The sequence below is a fragment of the Gastrolobium bilobum genome, unplaced genomic scaffold, assembly GCF_033153095.1.
Source record: "Gastrolobium bilobum isolate Gb01-03AN ecotype WA unplaced genomic scaffold, APGP_CSIRO_Gbil_v1 utg5722, whole genome shotgun sequence".
NCBI lineage: Eukaryota > Viridiplantae > Streptophyta > Magnoliopsida > Fabales > Fabaceae > Gastrolobium > Gastrolobium bilobum.
In genome coordinates, this window is record NW_026896284.1 from 30,165 (window position 1) to 46,349 (window position 16,185).

The following is a 16,185-nucleotide window of genomic DNA, read 5'->3' on the forward strand; positions in this document are numbered from 1 at the left end:
CTATTACATGCTTAATTATTCAATCACATTTTATTTACTAATTAATTAGGTTAGGGCTATTATACACTACATGAAATCGATTGTAAACCACCCAATGAGTCCATTTCACCGATAAATTTGTGCGATAGTTGAGTGTGTGAGGAGTTCTTCCTCCTCCCATTTTCGAGTTACTATTCACCAAAGGAAGAAAATTGAGTTTTGGATGGAGCTTTGCTTGGAGGTTGCTCTCTAGGCTTTGTACAAGTGTTTAGAGGTAAGGAACCTCTATTTCCATGGTTTCATTTTGATGATTTGAGTCATAAAAATTATGAGCATGTGATGGGTGGAAAATAAATTAGTTTAAAGGTAAATTGATGATGGATTTTTGATGTTTGGTATATAAGCATGTGAAATAAGCATTTTTACATCTGTTAAATAAAAAAAATTCCCTTGTGTTGTGTCCCTTTATGTTTCGGCCATGAAAGGGTGTGGAGGGGATGATGTGCAAAATTTTAATTCGTATATTTGGAAGGTGTGAGGTGTTGTAATAAGTGGAAAAATGATGAACTAGTATGGATGCTTAAGTGAGGAAAAATTCTATGAATACTCGCCCCTATGTTTCGGCCTTGTGGGTCTTTGAGGGGCTTAATAATCCAAAATTAAATTGGAACTTGGTGTATATATATTTATGTATGTGTAGTTGTTAAACTAAGTAAAGAAAATGAAATGAAAAAGAAGAGAAAACCTTGGTTTCTCCCCTTGGATTTCGGCCTAGGAGGTGGTCTAGGGATAAATGTGGTTACATTTTATTTTAATAAAATGTGTTGTATTTCAAAGTATGGAATTGATTAGTTAAGAAGTGAAACGACTTGAAAAATTGTTGAAAAATACCTTGATCCCCTAAGGGTATGTCCGAGGCCTTTTGAAGAAAAATGGCATGATTTATATTGATTAAATTAAAGAACGCTAATGATTATAAAATAGTCTAGACTTGAGTATTGGCATAGGATTGGCAAAAATATAAAGAAATGAATATAAACGATAAAAGGTATGCCTTATGTAGGAAACACGACATTGGATCATTTTATTGAATTTTGTGTGGATCCTTCTCTAGGTGTGCCTAGGGATTAAAAAGGATCGAAATCTTATTGAAGCAATATAAATAACTTGTGCCACAAGTAAGCGTATTGGTAAAGCTTCAAGAGGTAAGCTCTATGTTTAAGGAGTCTTTTTCTGCTTGAGTGCTCCACCATGGTTAGTGAACTATGGTTGGATTGTATGACTGTTGTTTAGATGCTTTGTATAGATGCATTCATATAGAACTATTTGATAATATGACATGACTTGTTCTGATATGATTTCTGTATTGATGGTATGGTACCCTGATGTCTTCTTGGGGTTTCCCTGAGATTGACGAGGTACACCTCTGACATGTTCTGGTTCCGCTTGGGGTCCTCCCTTGGAAACACGTGCGTTGATTTTCGCTTGGGGTCCTCCCTTGGGAATGACGGCGCACGCCTCTGATATGATATGGATATATGTTTTGTTCTGTTATGATATCTGTTATATGTGCATTGTATACTCTGTATCTGACTTTCATGCAGGAGTGAGTCAGGGGTATGGAGAATTCTCTATAAACCTGGAGCTTATTGAGATTTGTAATCTCACCCCTCTTTGGGGACATATTTTCAGGTGCCCGGATTCCCGGTGAGTCTTCCCTAGGCAGGGACCCGACCCGTGGTTGAGGCGTTGGGGGGACAGATCAGTTTTTGAGTAGCTATAGGCTGCTAACCTTTTGGAGTGCATTTATATTATTTCGTATATCCGCATTTGATGGATTATGATGTTAGATCCTTTACTTTGTATATGGCATGTATATGTCTTGTACATGTCCTTCAGTTTGATGCATGTACATTTATGTATTCAGGCATGTGGATATGACTATGTAGTATTCAGTTATGTTTTACGTATTGGATTGCATGCTGTTAGATTAGTGGCACAGAGCCATGTTATGCATGCGCCCATGAATGGGTATATGCTTATATTTGGATGCCTGGTATTTCTGAATTGCTATGTTGTATAAACTGTCTATCAGGAACTCTTGAGAGTGGGATTGGAAAATCCCCAGTTATCCGAATTACAAAGGTTACTCTGTCCGATTTTCATCTTCGCCTAGTAAAAAGAAAAAGTTAGCTCGTATTTTTGTAAGTTAAGTCTTCTGCTGTTTCTGTTTGTATCATATGCATGTTAATTGAACCGGCTCGAGACGGGGATGTTACAATAAGTGTATAAAATGCTGGGTTTGAATAACATTTGGGATATCTGAATCATAATATGAAATTTTCCTTCGTTCCTTTTCCTCTGTTTTCTCTCTAAGGGTTCCCGCCCTTAACAAAATACCACATTGAGCTTCCATATTTGTTTAATTTGAGATACAACAATGCGTACCTCACTCTTTGAAAGTTGATGTCCTGAGAGTCCTTATCGTCTGTCCACTCTAGATACCGATTCAAGGTGGTTTTCACTCAGAATCTTTTAGGCACGAGGTAGTCTTTCCCTTATCAGTGCTTCTTAGGTTGTATCCTTTTCAGGTCACCCCTTTCGTGTTTGCAAAGGCTTTCAATGAAGATGTTTGATGCCACTAACATTCCTTATCCATTAATTAACAATGATCTGTTATCACTGAAATTCAGCTAAAATTCTCCTATTATACAACAATTTTTACTAACTAATTTTGAACTAATGTAGCTATATGGGATTATGGGTAACAACTTGTAACTAACTAGATGACAGTTTTTAATCTGTACTCTAAGCTAACTTGTGTCCATATTCGTATCAAAAACTTCACCGCTTGGTGAACATTTCCTTGTTCGACTTTTTCAATGAAATTAAGTTAATAAAAAAAAAAAGACTAATTAGTTAGTTGTGATAGAGGCCTATCGCTTACAACTTGAGGACCGTGGCCTTTTTGAATTTTGTTTAAGACAGCATGAAATGATATCAAATTGTCAAAGTATAGTTTTAGAACTGAAAGGTATCAGAGATTAAGAGAAATGAGAGTTTAGAGAGAATAGAAACTGTATTGAATTGGAAAATCAGAATATTACATTATGTTGGACTAAGCCAAGATTACAGATATATATATATATATATATATATATACACAGTTATGATTAGACTATCAATAACTGATAACTAACCAAATCTGTTATAACTACCAAAATTGAATATAAGGAGTCAGTTAATCATATAGCAGATGCTGACTCATCTATTCTTTCATTCCCTCGCAAACTCAACATCGAGGGAAATGAGAGGGTGAGTTTGTCTCTGAATTCCAAGAACTTAGAACTGGATACAGCTTTGGTTAGACCATCTGCAACTTGGTTTGCAGAAGGAATGTGACTTACAATAACAGAGCCACTAAGTATCTTTTCACGAACAAAGTATAAATCCAGTTCAAAATGTTTTGTTCTAGAATGAAAAAGAGGATTTACCGTAAGGAGAACTGCACTGAGATTGTCACAAAATATGTGAGGTGTGTTTGAAGAAGAGACTCGAAGTTCTGGCATTAAGGACTTGATCCAAGTCAGTTCAAAAATAGTTGTAGCAAGACACCTGTATTCTGCTTCAGTGCTTGAACGACTCACCACTCCTTGCTTCTTGGAAGACCAAGATATTAAATTCCCTCCTAAGAAGATGCAGAACCTAGAGGTTGAACGTCTGTCATCTAAATCAGAGCCCCAATCCGAGTCACAGTAAGCCAAGAGTTGAGGTTTCAGAGAATGAGAAAGAGTTAAGCCCAAATGATCAGTTTCATGAAGATAGCGAAGTATATGCTTAACTGCTTTCCAGTGAGACTCCAATGGTGTGTGCATGAATTGACATACTTTGTTAACAGAGAAAGTAATGTCAGGCCGTGTAATAGTTGCATATTGAAGTGCATCTACAATGGAACGATAAAGAGATGGATTATCGAATTCACTGCCATCACGAGCTGAGAGTTTGAGGCCAGAAACCATTGGAGTTGGCATTGATTTGCTAGTAGCTAATCCTGCTTTAACAAGTAAATCAGCAATGTATTTGGATTGAGAAAGGTGCGGAGTACCATTAGACAGGAACTTTGCTTCAATACCCAGAAAATAATGAAGAGATCTTAAGTCTTTGAGAGCAAACTCAGCATTGAGAGCTGTTATAAGTGAAGATATCACTGATGAAGAGGAACCAGTAATTAAAATGTCATCAACGTAAACAAGGACATAAGTGGTTGCAGAATGATTGAATGACACAAACAGTGAAGTATCACATTTTGTAGAATGAAAACCAAGCTTTATGAGAGTACTGCTTAGTTTCTCAAACCAAGCACGAGGTGCTTGTTTCAAACCATATAGTGCTTTATCTAATCTGCAAACGAGTGAAGGATTGTCTAAGATAAAACCTGGTGGTTGTGTCATGTAAACCTCTTCTTGGAGAGTGCCATTAAGAAAGGCATTGTTAACATCTATTTGTCGAATAGACCATCCTTGAGAAAGAGCAAGAGTAAGAACAACTCGAATAGTCACAGGCTTTACAACCGGACTAAATGTTTCAGCATAATCAAATCCTTCACGTTGGTTGAAGCCTTTTGCAACTAATCTGGCTTTGTATTTCTGTATGGATCCATTAGGGTTATACTTTACACGAAAAACCCATTTACATCCTATCGGTTTTCGGGCAGAAGGTAAAGGCAGCAATGTCCACGTTTTGTTCTTCATTAGAGCAACATACTCATCTTTCATGACATTGAACCAATGAGGTTGAGTTAAGGCTTGAGCTACAGTGGATGGCTCTAATGAAGTAGTGTAGAGACGAGGCTTGAATATACCAGCCTTTGCTCTAGTTGTCATGGAATGAGTATTTGGTAAGGAAGCATGATCAACAACAATGTTGACATCAGTAGATGGCAATTGTAATGGAGCAAGATTATCAGCAGACCTGCAAGAAGAATTTGAAGGAGATGGCAAAGTAGGTATAATACTGTTAATGGTGTTAGTAGAAGATGCAACACGTGAGTCACTCATAGTTAATGAAGAGGTCACTGTAGGTATGAATGGTGTATGATTTGGGATGAATGATGTGGTTGTAGTTGCTGGTTTGTCTGTGACTTGTTGATAAGGAAAAAGGTGTTCATTAAAGATGACATGTGGAGTAATGACTATTTTTCCACTTGGTGTGAGACACTTGTACCCTTTATGGCAAGTACTGTAGCCTAGAAAAATACATTGAGCTGACCTGTAATCGAGTTTGTGAGTGTTATAGGGCCTAAGGTATGGATAACATGCACATCCAAAGGTTCTGAGGAAAGTATAATCAGGCTCTTTTGTAAACAATAGTTGATGGGGAGAGGTATGGCTAAGGTTGGGATATGGAAGCAGGTTGATAATAACACATGCTGATATAAAGGCATCCTCCCAGAACTTTTGTGGTAAGGAAGAGGCAGCAAGCATGGATAAACCAGTTTCAACAAGATGTCGGTGTTTGCGTTCAGGTGTACCATTTTGCTGATGGACATATGGACAGGACAATCGATGGATTATACCATGAGTTTGAAGGAAAGACTTTAGAGTTAAGTACTCTTTTGCATTATCTGTTTGTAGTGCTTTTATTTTGGTATTAAGCTGCAGTTCAACCATATTTTTAAATTGGATGAAAAGAGCAGGTACTTCAGATCTGTTCTTCATAGGAAAGAGCCAAGTGTATCGGCTGTAAGCATCTATAAAGCTTATATAATATCGAGAACCATTGGTGCTATTGACTGGAGCTTGTCCCCAGACATCTGAGTATACAAGATCTAATGGATTTGGATATGTATTTGCAGAAGAAGAAAAAGGAAGTTGGTGCATTTTGCCCATACAACAAGGACCACAAACAATTTTATTTTCATTTCGAAAGGGAATTTTACAATGAGTAAGAATGAACTTTACAGTTGAAAAGGAAGCATGTCCTAATCTAGTATGCCATAGCTCAAGAATTGAGTTGCATTTACTTGTCGATGTATCAGTTTATGTTTGAACTTGAAACACAGAATGATGGGAGGAAGAATGCTTGGGTTTTGAACTCTTGAGATGTGAAAGTGTGTGTTCTCCTTCAAAGGCATAGAGACCACCCTTAAGCTTTGCTTGGAGAAGTATCTCCTTGGTAGCCTGTGATTTAACACAACAGCTGTTAGCATGAAACTCAAAGAACACATTATGATCTTTAGCAAATTGTGAAACACTCAAGAGATTCTTTGACAGTCCAGGTACATGAAGCAGATTATTTAAGGGAAAGGTTAAAGACTTGGATGATGAATGCAGTAAAGAGTGACCAACATGTTGAATATTCATACCTGCACCATTACCTACTTTAACATTTTCTTGGCCTTGATAAACAGATTTCGAAATAAGATTTGATTCATCTGGTGTGAAGTGGTTTGTGGCACCTGAGTCTGGATACCAAGTTGGATCAAAGGCTGTGTAGATATCACTGGTATCATCTTGATGGATTGATGAACTGGCAGTAGTGACATTGGCTTGAATTCTTGAATTCGATGACTCTCCTTGTTCTGATCTGTGTTGTGGCTGAAAAGAATTTGTATAGCTTTGATTAAACCGATTGTAACAATCAAGAGCTATATGGCCATATTTACCACACATTTGGCACTGTGGTTTGCCAAACTGTTGATTAGTTCCAAGCTGTTGATTGGTTCTACGACCATTTCTACCAAAACGACCCCTGCTGTTAAAAAATCTGCCTCGATTAAAATTGGAGCCTCTACCAGAATTGTTTCCTTGAAACCTTCTGATGTTCATATGAGCTATGTTAGCTTGTACCATTCCAAGATCACTTTTCTTATGCTTTTCAGTTCTTTCTTCTTGAGCCATTAATAAAGCTTCAATTTCACCAACTTTGTACGGATCTGTTCTAGAAGTGACAGAAGTAATGAAAGGAGCATATTCTTCATTGAGACCATCAAGAATTGCATCAATATGCTCCTTTGTAGCAATTGAAGAACCTGTTGCTGCTAAAGAATCCACGATTTTCTTGATTTCCATCAAATAAATGGAAATTGAAGAAAATGAATCTTTCTTGATATTCTTCAGTCGAATTTTCAACTGCTTTACCTTGGCTCGAGTTTGAGAGGTAAAGAACTCTTGAAGTTTGCTCCATATTTGGAAGGAAGACTCACATCCTACAATTCTTGTGTGTAAAGATTTTGACATTGAAGTAAGTAACCAAGACATGAGAAGTTGGTCTTGCTGTTCTTCAAATCTTTCAACTTCACCAGTGATGAACCGTTGTAGGTTGAATCCTTTTATCGTTGCTAAAGTTTGTTGCTTCCATGGGAGAAAGTTTCCTTCTTCAAGTTTGAATGACACATGGTTAGAAAATGTATGGAGAGTATATTGAATTGGCTGGGTTGGCTGAGAATTTGGCTGAGCGGAAGAGTTTTCTGTTTCCATGGATCTTTGGCTCTGATACCATGAAAGGTATCAGAGATTAAGAGAAAGGAGAGTTTAGAGAGAAGAAAAACTGTATTGAATTGGAAAATCAGAATATTACATTGTGTTGGACTAAGTCAAGATTACAGATATATATATATACAGTTATGATTAGACTATCAATAACTGATAACTAACCAAATATGTTATAACTACCAAAGCTGACTATAAGGAGTTAGTTAATCATACAGCAGATGTTGACTCATCTATTCTTTCAAGAACCATGGATGATAGTTTGTGTAAAGACATTAAATTCTTGATTATCAGAAAAATAGAAAACAATTATTCTTTAACATTCCTAAATGATGGAATCCAAATTAATGTTCGAATGCAAATCTAACTCATCGGAATAGCCAAGTAAATAATCGTTGATCGATTTACCAAACAAATAAAAATAAGTACCGATTGAAATATAGATTAATTAATTTTGGAAGTTAATCAATGTTGGGCAGTTCAACTTAATTAAAACTAAAACTTCTGACTTCAAATTTCATATAACAATGAATAAGGTATAGTTATAGACAAGGAGGAGAATATCTTTTGCGAGTGTTATAGTGTACCTAACCTAACCAGGATTTATCATATTTACTATGGATTTCATTAGCAGTAGCTTACTATAATGTGTATAATACTACCTTAATGATAATTTTTTTTTAGTTTTGTCTCTCTGTATCCTTTCTTTCTTATAATAGGTTTAGATCTTTATATAGTTTTGTCTGTCCCTTTTTTATTTATTCTTTTAGAGGAAAGTTATACTTACAAATTTTTTTTACAACCTCTTACAACCATATCTTAACACCGTTGATTTCCGCTAATCAACGGTTATCATTTATTGTGAATTAATAATTAATTAATGAGTTTAATTTGCGAAAATCATAATCGTTGATTGGCGAAAATCAACAGTGTTAAGATACGGTTGTAAAAGATTTAAAAAAAAAGTTGTAAGTATAACCTACCTGATTCTTTTAATTTCTAACAATCTATAATCAAGTTTTGTTATCATAATTGTGATGTTAAACATATTATTTAAAATATTTCAAATGGGATCTCCTAGTCACAGTGCTCAAGGAATATATATATATAAAATAATAATAATAATAACAAATTTTACACCAAATATTAATTATTGATTTATTTACATCTAATAGCTTAAATATCTAATAAATCAGAATTATTAGATATAAAATATAATTTTCATCGGTGTTAAAAAATCCTGATATATATATATATATAATTGACACTGGTATAAATTACACTATTCATAAAATTTTAAATAACTTTTTGTTGGATAACTTTTTTCAAATTAATCATTAGATTGAAGGTTGATATCGTGTGTATATATATAATAATACACACATAGAATTTCACATCAATTTAAATTTATTTTGTATTTTATTTATACACATTGAAATTAACATAATACAAATTTTTGAAACATATAAAATTGGTATAAATTATCAACATCATACAATGTATTATTATTTACATAAATTGTGTTTCATATAATAATATGAAATTTTTTATTACAAAATATTAAGAAAAAAAATTCTTATTTTAAATATAAACCATCCGATATTGTTTCAAAATTTCTTATTTCAAAATCATATCATGTTATACATCAATTATAAAAACTTTTTTAAAAAAATGTAGGGTAGTAAAAAAATAATACACATATTATATTTTTAATTAAAAAATAATATATAATTATGCAAAGATTTAAATTTCTCACATAAATACATTGCAAGACAGGTGGCTATTTCATATAAAGCATCTCAGCCAGCTTCATGCCGGCTGTCTCCTGCAGATGATTTTTCAAACTTGAAGCCTACATCCATATTTTCTTATTTGGGTCCGTCGGTTCTCACGTGACTGTTGATGAGAAAAGTTGTAGCAAATTTTTAACATTAGGATACACGTGCGGATCCTAGGATACACGTGCGGAATCTATCAAAAAAAAAAAAAATCAGGATTCAGACGCGTATCCTGTGTTGCTGCACTTTTTCTCTTCTACAGTCACATAAGAAGTATTTTCCCCTGTTTTCTTTTGGGTTTATTATTTCGAAAGAAATAAATTTATTTCTTATATATATATAAAAGTACTATTTATTTTTTCTGTAATTAATATTGATAAGTTATTTATATTGAATCTAAAACGACATTGTTTTGGGATTATAATATCGTTTAGATAAAAATTAAGGTATTTTTATAATTATAATTTATTTCAGAATTTTAATAATTTTTCTCATTATAATTTTTTAATCTTTCACCCAAAATAACGTCGTTTTGAAAATGAATGTAAATAACTTATCTATATTCACTTTAAAAACATTAAAACCATAAAAGTATATGAAATTTATATATATATTTTTTTTTTTTTTCTCATATTGGATCATATGGACGCCACATATTTTTATGTATACAAAGGAGATAAATTTATCTCGTATAATATAAAAAATATTTTTTTTAATAGAAAACTAACTTTTTCACGTTTTGGTAATTTAGAAGATGAATTTGGTTAATAGGAAACAAGGGGGTGTTCTTTCCGCATCATTAAGGCATCTGCTTCAATAACAGACCTTTAGTTTAGATAGAATTATTATCTATATACGCTTTTGTCTGATTCCTTACTCTCTCTTTTTGGCTTACTTTCAACAGAAAAAACAAAACGCCATAATAACTTCTTTCTATCCAAAGAGCTACCTTCATTGACTAAGAAGGAGGCAAAACCCAAAAGATATGAAAGAGAACAAAATTTGATTTGGCCTTGTGAAACCCAGCTTGTAAATATTATTGGAATGTCAAAAGATCCACAGTTGTTAGTTAGTACTTCTTCAACTGTTTGATATAAGTTGAACTTTGAGGGCGGCTATAACTTCAATCATTACAAAAAAAAAATCAACTACATGGATCACCATCACCATCATCCTTATCTTTTTTCTTTTTTTTTATAATAAAATACTAAAAATAATGGTTTTTTTTAATCCTTGAATTGCAATCGCAGGATGTGCAGTTAAATTTTCAAGGTTAGCTGTTATGTTTCCGAACATATTTTATATGGAAAAAAGGTGTCTCATCTTAAATGACAGATTTTACGTCTTTTTATTTTTCATAAAAAGATGAGACTCACATCTTTAAAATTTCCCCCCTCACCCTCTCTCATCATGATTTATCTCTTTCTATCAGTTAAAAGGGATAAGTTATTTTACCTATAATTTTTTCTGCTTACCTTTGACTACCACTCTAAAATACCATTAGATCAGAATCTTAACTAACATTTATCTTTCTCTCTCTTCTTAAGATTCTGATCTAACGGTGTTGGAGGATGATAGGCAAAGGTAAACAGAAAAAATGATAAGTAAAATAACTTATCCCCGTTTAAAATGACATAATTTTTTGTCTTTCAAAATGATACACATTTTTTTCATTTTATATATGGAGATTACAAATCTCATTTTGTAAGAATTTTATAATTGCATGATATAGATATAGACTATATGGAATCCATTTTTTAAAAATAAATAAATAGTTATTTGTTCAATATGAATAAGAAGTGTATGTTATCTCATGTAATATAAGAAAAAAAAATATATATTTGGATAAACAAAAACATATCCATTTATATATAACACCAAATGACATGTTTTTAATTTTAATTAAGGGGTTAGGAGCTTTTTTTAATTATTATGTAATTATATTTTATTGTATAATTAAAACATTTTAACCTTTTCCAACAGAAACTGACTTAGCTAAACACCTTTTATGTCTATGATAATTACATAATTTGCGTTTGAATTAAATTTTTCATTAATAAATTATTTGTAAATGATTAATATCTATTATACTTAAAAGCTTGTCCTATTTTTGAATTAAGGCCATCATAATTATTTATTATTTTATAGTGAGGGGTGAGAGACGAGTAATTTAATATATATTTTTACACATGTGATTTAATTTTTTCACTTACTCCTAATGTGAATCTTGATAGCATATTAACCAAAAGCAACTTATTGGAGATTGACACTCAAACGACATCGTTGGAGGAATGCGAGGTTGAAGCTTGTTTCGGGCTTGATCCAGTGAGGTACATATCAGCCAATAATCTTCCGAACGAAAAGAAACCAATGACTAATTATTCCTCGAAAATAGAAAAAACACAAACGTGGTAAGACCAATTATTCACACACAAAAACACCCACGGTGGCTTCTTTTTGAATTTTGAGTGACCGTGGGGTTATGTTATCTGTGTGAAAAAAGAAAAGGGAAAAAAAACAACAACATGGGTTGGATTCCTTGTTCTGGAAATTCAAACACTAAGAAGAAGATTAAGAAGAAGAAGAAGTTGGAAGTGCACGATCCGATCAAAGCTACCCCGCCAGGTACTCATATTGTTTATTTTATTTTTATTAAATTGTGAATTGGCAAGCTAATTCTTTTACTCTTGGATCATAAATCGAATCGTAAGATTGAGAGAAAGTGAAAAATAGATTGAACTATGTGATTGATATAAATGATTTATAATGTTTAATGTAATAATTTTAAATCAGGAACTTGAAATTGATAAAACAACTTAAAAGTATAAGCTTCACGAAATAAGGTACACATAGAGCGAGTGAGTGACTGTAAAACCTTTGTTTCATAAGAATGAAAACATAGGAATGGAATAGCCAAACTGGATGCAGAGTGAGTGAGTGAGTGATTATGTGAAGTCCTTATTTTAGAATAATGAAAAGAGGGCAATGGAATTATCATAGTTCTCCTTTAGTTCCGTTTCATTTAATAGTTTAAGCCTACTTGACTTTTCAATTTCTTTTATATATATATATATATATATATATATATATATATATATATATATAGGGGTAAAATCATTTGACATTGATGTCAAATTTAAAGTTTGACATATAATCTTAGAGCCGTTAGTTAGATAAAAAAAATCAATGATGTCACATGCTTACAGATCAAAGTTATTGATTTTTTTTATCTAATGGCTCTCTTATGAGATGTCAAAGGATCCTACCCCATATACATATATATAGGTAAAATCATTTCTGCAGCCGCTTTACGTACAACAACGACAGGTGTATGGTTATGATGATTCCCCTCATTTAATGCTTTCATCTTTTTTGTGGTTATGATTCTCTGCATTTAATGCTTTCACGTAATATATGGCAAGTATTTAATTGCTGCACTTACAATAGCTGCAAAAATGTAAACTCCATATATATATATATATATATATGAATCATCGAATCGTATTGGTGAATGGTGATACAAAATTACACCGCCTCAAGCATGTATTGTGTGATTCAAAGCCATGCTGGATTCATCATATGATACGAATAGCTGGCTTGCTAAATTGCATCAAATGGTGCGATTCTAACAACTGTATTATGTTTTATCCTTATATTTGACACATTAAGTTTCTTTAATCAGTGTAATAACAGCATTGGTTCAGGTAATTCTATGAGTCACAGCATACAATAGACCAAGTTAATATACTTCCCTGAAATTATCGTATCAGTTATCTTAGTACTTGTTATTTGAGTTGTTTTCTTTCAGCTTATTGGTTTTCTCTCACTTACAAAGTATATATAGCTTGTTTAAAATTGTACTATTGATGGTAATTTTGAAACGATCCGTCCTTTGAAGCAAAATCAGTCTTTGATTCTTTCTGGGAATCGGAAAATGAAGCATGCCGTATGGTGCTTTCTGATTCCAAGAGATTGAAGGAACATTGATTGGTCATAGATATTAAATCTAAACCTGCTGTGGTTTATGCTTCTCACCACTTAAATCGTTAGCCTTTGGAATTGAGTGCAGGGAAATTGAAGAGGAATTCATCTATAAATTCCAAAGATTCCTCTAAAAGTGGAAACCTTGATCACATTGCTGCACAGACATTCTCATTCCGTGAGTTGGCAACTGCAACTAGAAACTTTAGAGCAGAATGTCTTTTAGGCGAGGGAGGCTTTGGCAGAGTATACAAAGGGCGTCTGGAAAATATTAATCAGGTTAGTCTGTTTCTCGTTATTTCTTTGTTTATGAAGAATAGGATAAAGTTGCAGGGAAATGAAGTGATACTTCTTTTTCTTTATTATTCATCTTTTCTCCCTTATCCATGTTGCTTTATTCTGATAGCGAGAATAATAGCTTGTAAGTTTTGCCAGCATGGAAATTGGCTTTAATTCTGTGTAGTTTGAGTTGGCAAAACATTTTATCCTTTCTAATGTTGAATGTAGATTGTTGCAATTAAGCAACTTGACCGAAATGGGCTGCAAGGGAATAGAGAATTCCTCGTTGAAGTGTTGATGTTAAGTCTTCTTCACCACCCTAACCTTGTCAACCTGATTGGTTATTGTGCTGATGGAGATCAAAGGCTTCTAGTTTATGAGTATATGTCATTAGGATCCTTGGAAGACCACTTATATGGTATTTATATTTCAAATTTGTATATTATTTCTTTTCTCTTCTTTCAATTTTGTAGATATTGTTAATATATGCTTGATCTGCAGATATTTCTCCTGGCAAGAAACGACTTGACTGGAACACACGAATGAAAATTGCTGCTGGGGCAGCAAGGGGATTGGAATATCTACATGACACAGCTAACCCTCCTGTCATATACCGAGATTTAAAGTGCTCCAACATTTTACTTGACGAAGGGTATCATCCAAAGTTATCTGATTTTGGTTTGGCTAAACTTGGCCCAGTGGGGGAGAACACCCATGTATCCACAAGGGTTATGGGCACCTATGGATATTGTGCTCCAGAGTATGCAATGACAGGTCAACTGACTCTAAAATCAGATGTTTATAGCTTTGGTGTAGTTCTTCTGGAAATAATTACTGGAAGGAAAGCGATTGACAATTCAAAATCTGCAGGAGAGCAGAATCTTGTTGCATGGGTAAGAAACTCATACCATTATCTTATCTCATATGTCCTTCTGATGATTTAAAAACAGGAGAGCAGAATAATGAATTGTCAAATTTCTGGACAGTTTCATTCGCTTACTAATGGTCAAAAAGTTGTCAGTGTGGATTAAATAAGGAGAGGTAAGTATTTCCATATATTAATTGGCCATGCTCGGAAAACTTTACCTACATAATTGTACCTGAGATTGAGAATTTGTGGTAAGAAATCATTTCCATTCAAGTAGTTTTTTAGCTCTTGGTCACCCATTAATTAAAAGTACGTAAAAAAAAACACTCCCCATTAAACCCTGACTAGCGAGTGTAGAGTGAGAACAATTCTTGTACGTAACCTTACCCTTGTATATTTACAAAGAGGTTGTTTCCTAATTTCAAACCTATAACCTTTCAATAATTAAAAGTACCAAGATGTGGTATAAATTTAAAGATGTACAATGTTTTGAAAGAAAATTTCTGTCATAGTGATTCTGAAAGTCCATTCTGTTGATATATTCTTCTTTGAGTTCTTTTTTCTTCCCTTCTAAATAAATTCTTCTCGCAAAAAGAAATTCCTTTACTGTGATGTTGAACCTGTGAAGGTAGTGGTCAAAGTTTTGCATATCCCATAAACTCTTTGACTGACTTTTGCACAGTCAGTTGTGATATTGAAATTTGATATTATGACTTGGTCCTTATTTGAGTAATTTTATTAAAACTTTAGTCGTCACTTTGGGATGGATTACTCTCATTTAATTGCAGGCTAGACCCTTGTTTAAAGATCGAAGAAAATTTTCACAAATGGCTGATCCAATGCTCCAAGGTCAATATCCTCCAAGAGGGTTATATCAGGCCCTTGCTGTTGCAGCAATGTGTGTTCAGGAGCAGGCCAATATGCGTCCAGTTATAGCTGATGTTGTCACAGCTTTGAGTTACCTTGCTTCACAAAGATATGACCCCAATACACAGACAGTACAAAGCTCTCGCCTTACTCTTGGTACTCCTCCTAGAACCAAGAGGGGACAGTGATATGGAGCTCAGTGTTTGTTGGCTATATGATTGTGTGGTGCAAATACCCAACATACAACACACTGCAAGATATAGGTTTATAGATGTTAATACCAGTTGTCCTATGGTGGTGTTTTCTCAGTTTAGAGTAGAGTTGCTAAAAATGTTGTGAAAATTTTTGTTCTACTTCTGGTGCACAGAACTGCTCCGATTTCCATTTGGAGCCAAGATGGTATTTCCACTTTCTTTTCCCTGAATTTCTATTTAAGAGCAAATTACTGGATTCATGATTCATATTCCTTCTGTCTAGGCAATGGTTCCCCATGTGTACTCGCATTCCATAGTTATCTATTCTTCTATATCCTTGTTGCTGTATAGTTATGAAGCTCTATAGAAATGTTGCTTTTTTAATCAAGAAAGTATGTATATATTGTGTTCTGCCATACTTTCAAGTCTTTGGAAGTTTATCTGGTCGTGTAACTTGTATCATCATGGCTTTTAAATTTTCTAGAATTTCAACGCTTACTGAAATTGGATCGAACCTAAGAATTATGGAACTTACAAGCATATAATACATGACAAGTAATAGATACTGTAACACATCGTTTTTTTTTTTAACGTCTAGTTTTATCTACTCTCTCATATTACATTCCATTAAATAAACTATTGTACACAGTCAAAATTGAAAACTTAGTGGGTAGGACCAAAAAACAATTTACCGTATTACTGTCTTATAATTGGGAAAGCTCATGCTCGTTTTCTTCATTACGGTATTT

General features: G+C 33.5%; 1 protein-coding gene across 6 annotated transcripts; it reads left to right on the plus strand.

The window, feature by feature from the left end:
- The first annotated feature begins 11,626 nt into the window (after positions 1-11,626).
- Positions 11,627-15,838, plus strand: LOC133298619 (probable serine/threonine-protein kinase PBL7). Of its 6 annotated transcripts, none has more exons than XM_061497945.1 (6): positions 11,627-11,872; positions 13,317-13,507; positions 13,736-13,925; positions 14,009-14,400; positions 15,164-15,423; positions 15,455-15,838. In XM_061497945.1, exons 1-6 carry the CDS (start codon positions 11,773-11,775, stop codon positions 15,579-15,581), a joined length of 1,260 nt encoding a protein of 419 aa, XP_061353929.1. In that variant the 5' UTR covers positions 11,627-11,772; the 3' UTR covers positions 15,582-15,838. The 6 variants fall into 6 exon arrangements, 5 of the variants coding, with proteins under 5 accessions (XP_061353929.1, XP_061353934.1, XP_061353931.1 ...); XM_061497950.1 differs by lacking the exon at positions 15,455-15,838 and adding an exon at positions 14,494-14,548 and having other exon boundaries at positions 15,164-15,302; XR_009749831.1 differs by lacking the exon at positions 15,455-15,838 and having other exon boundaries at positions 14,009-14,548; positions 15,164-15,257.
- The last annotated feature ends 347 nt before the right edge of the window (positions 15,839-16,185 follow it).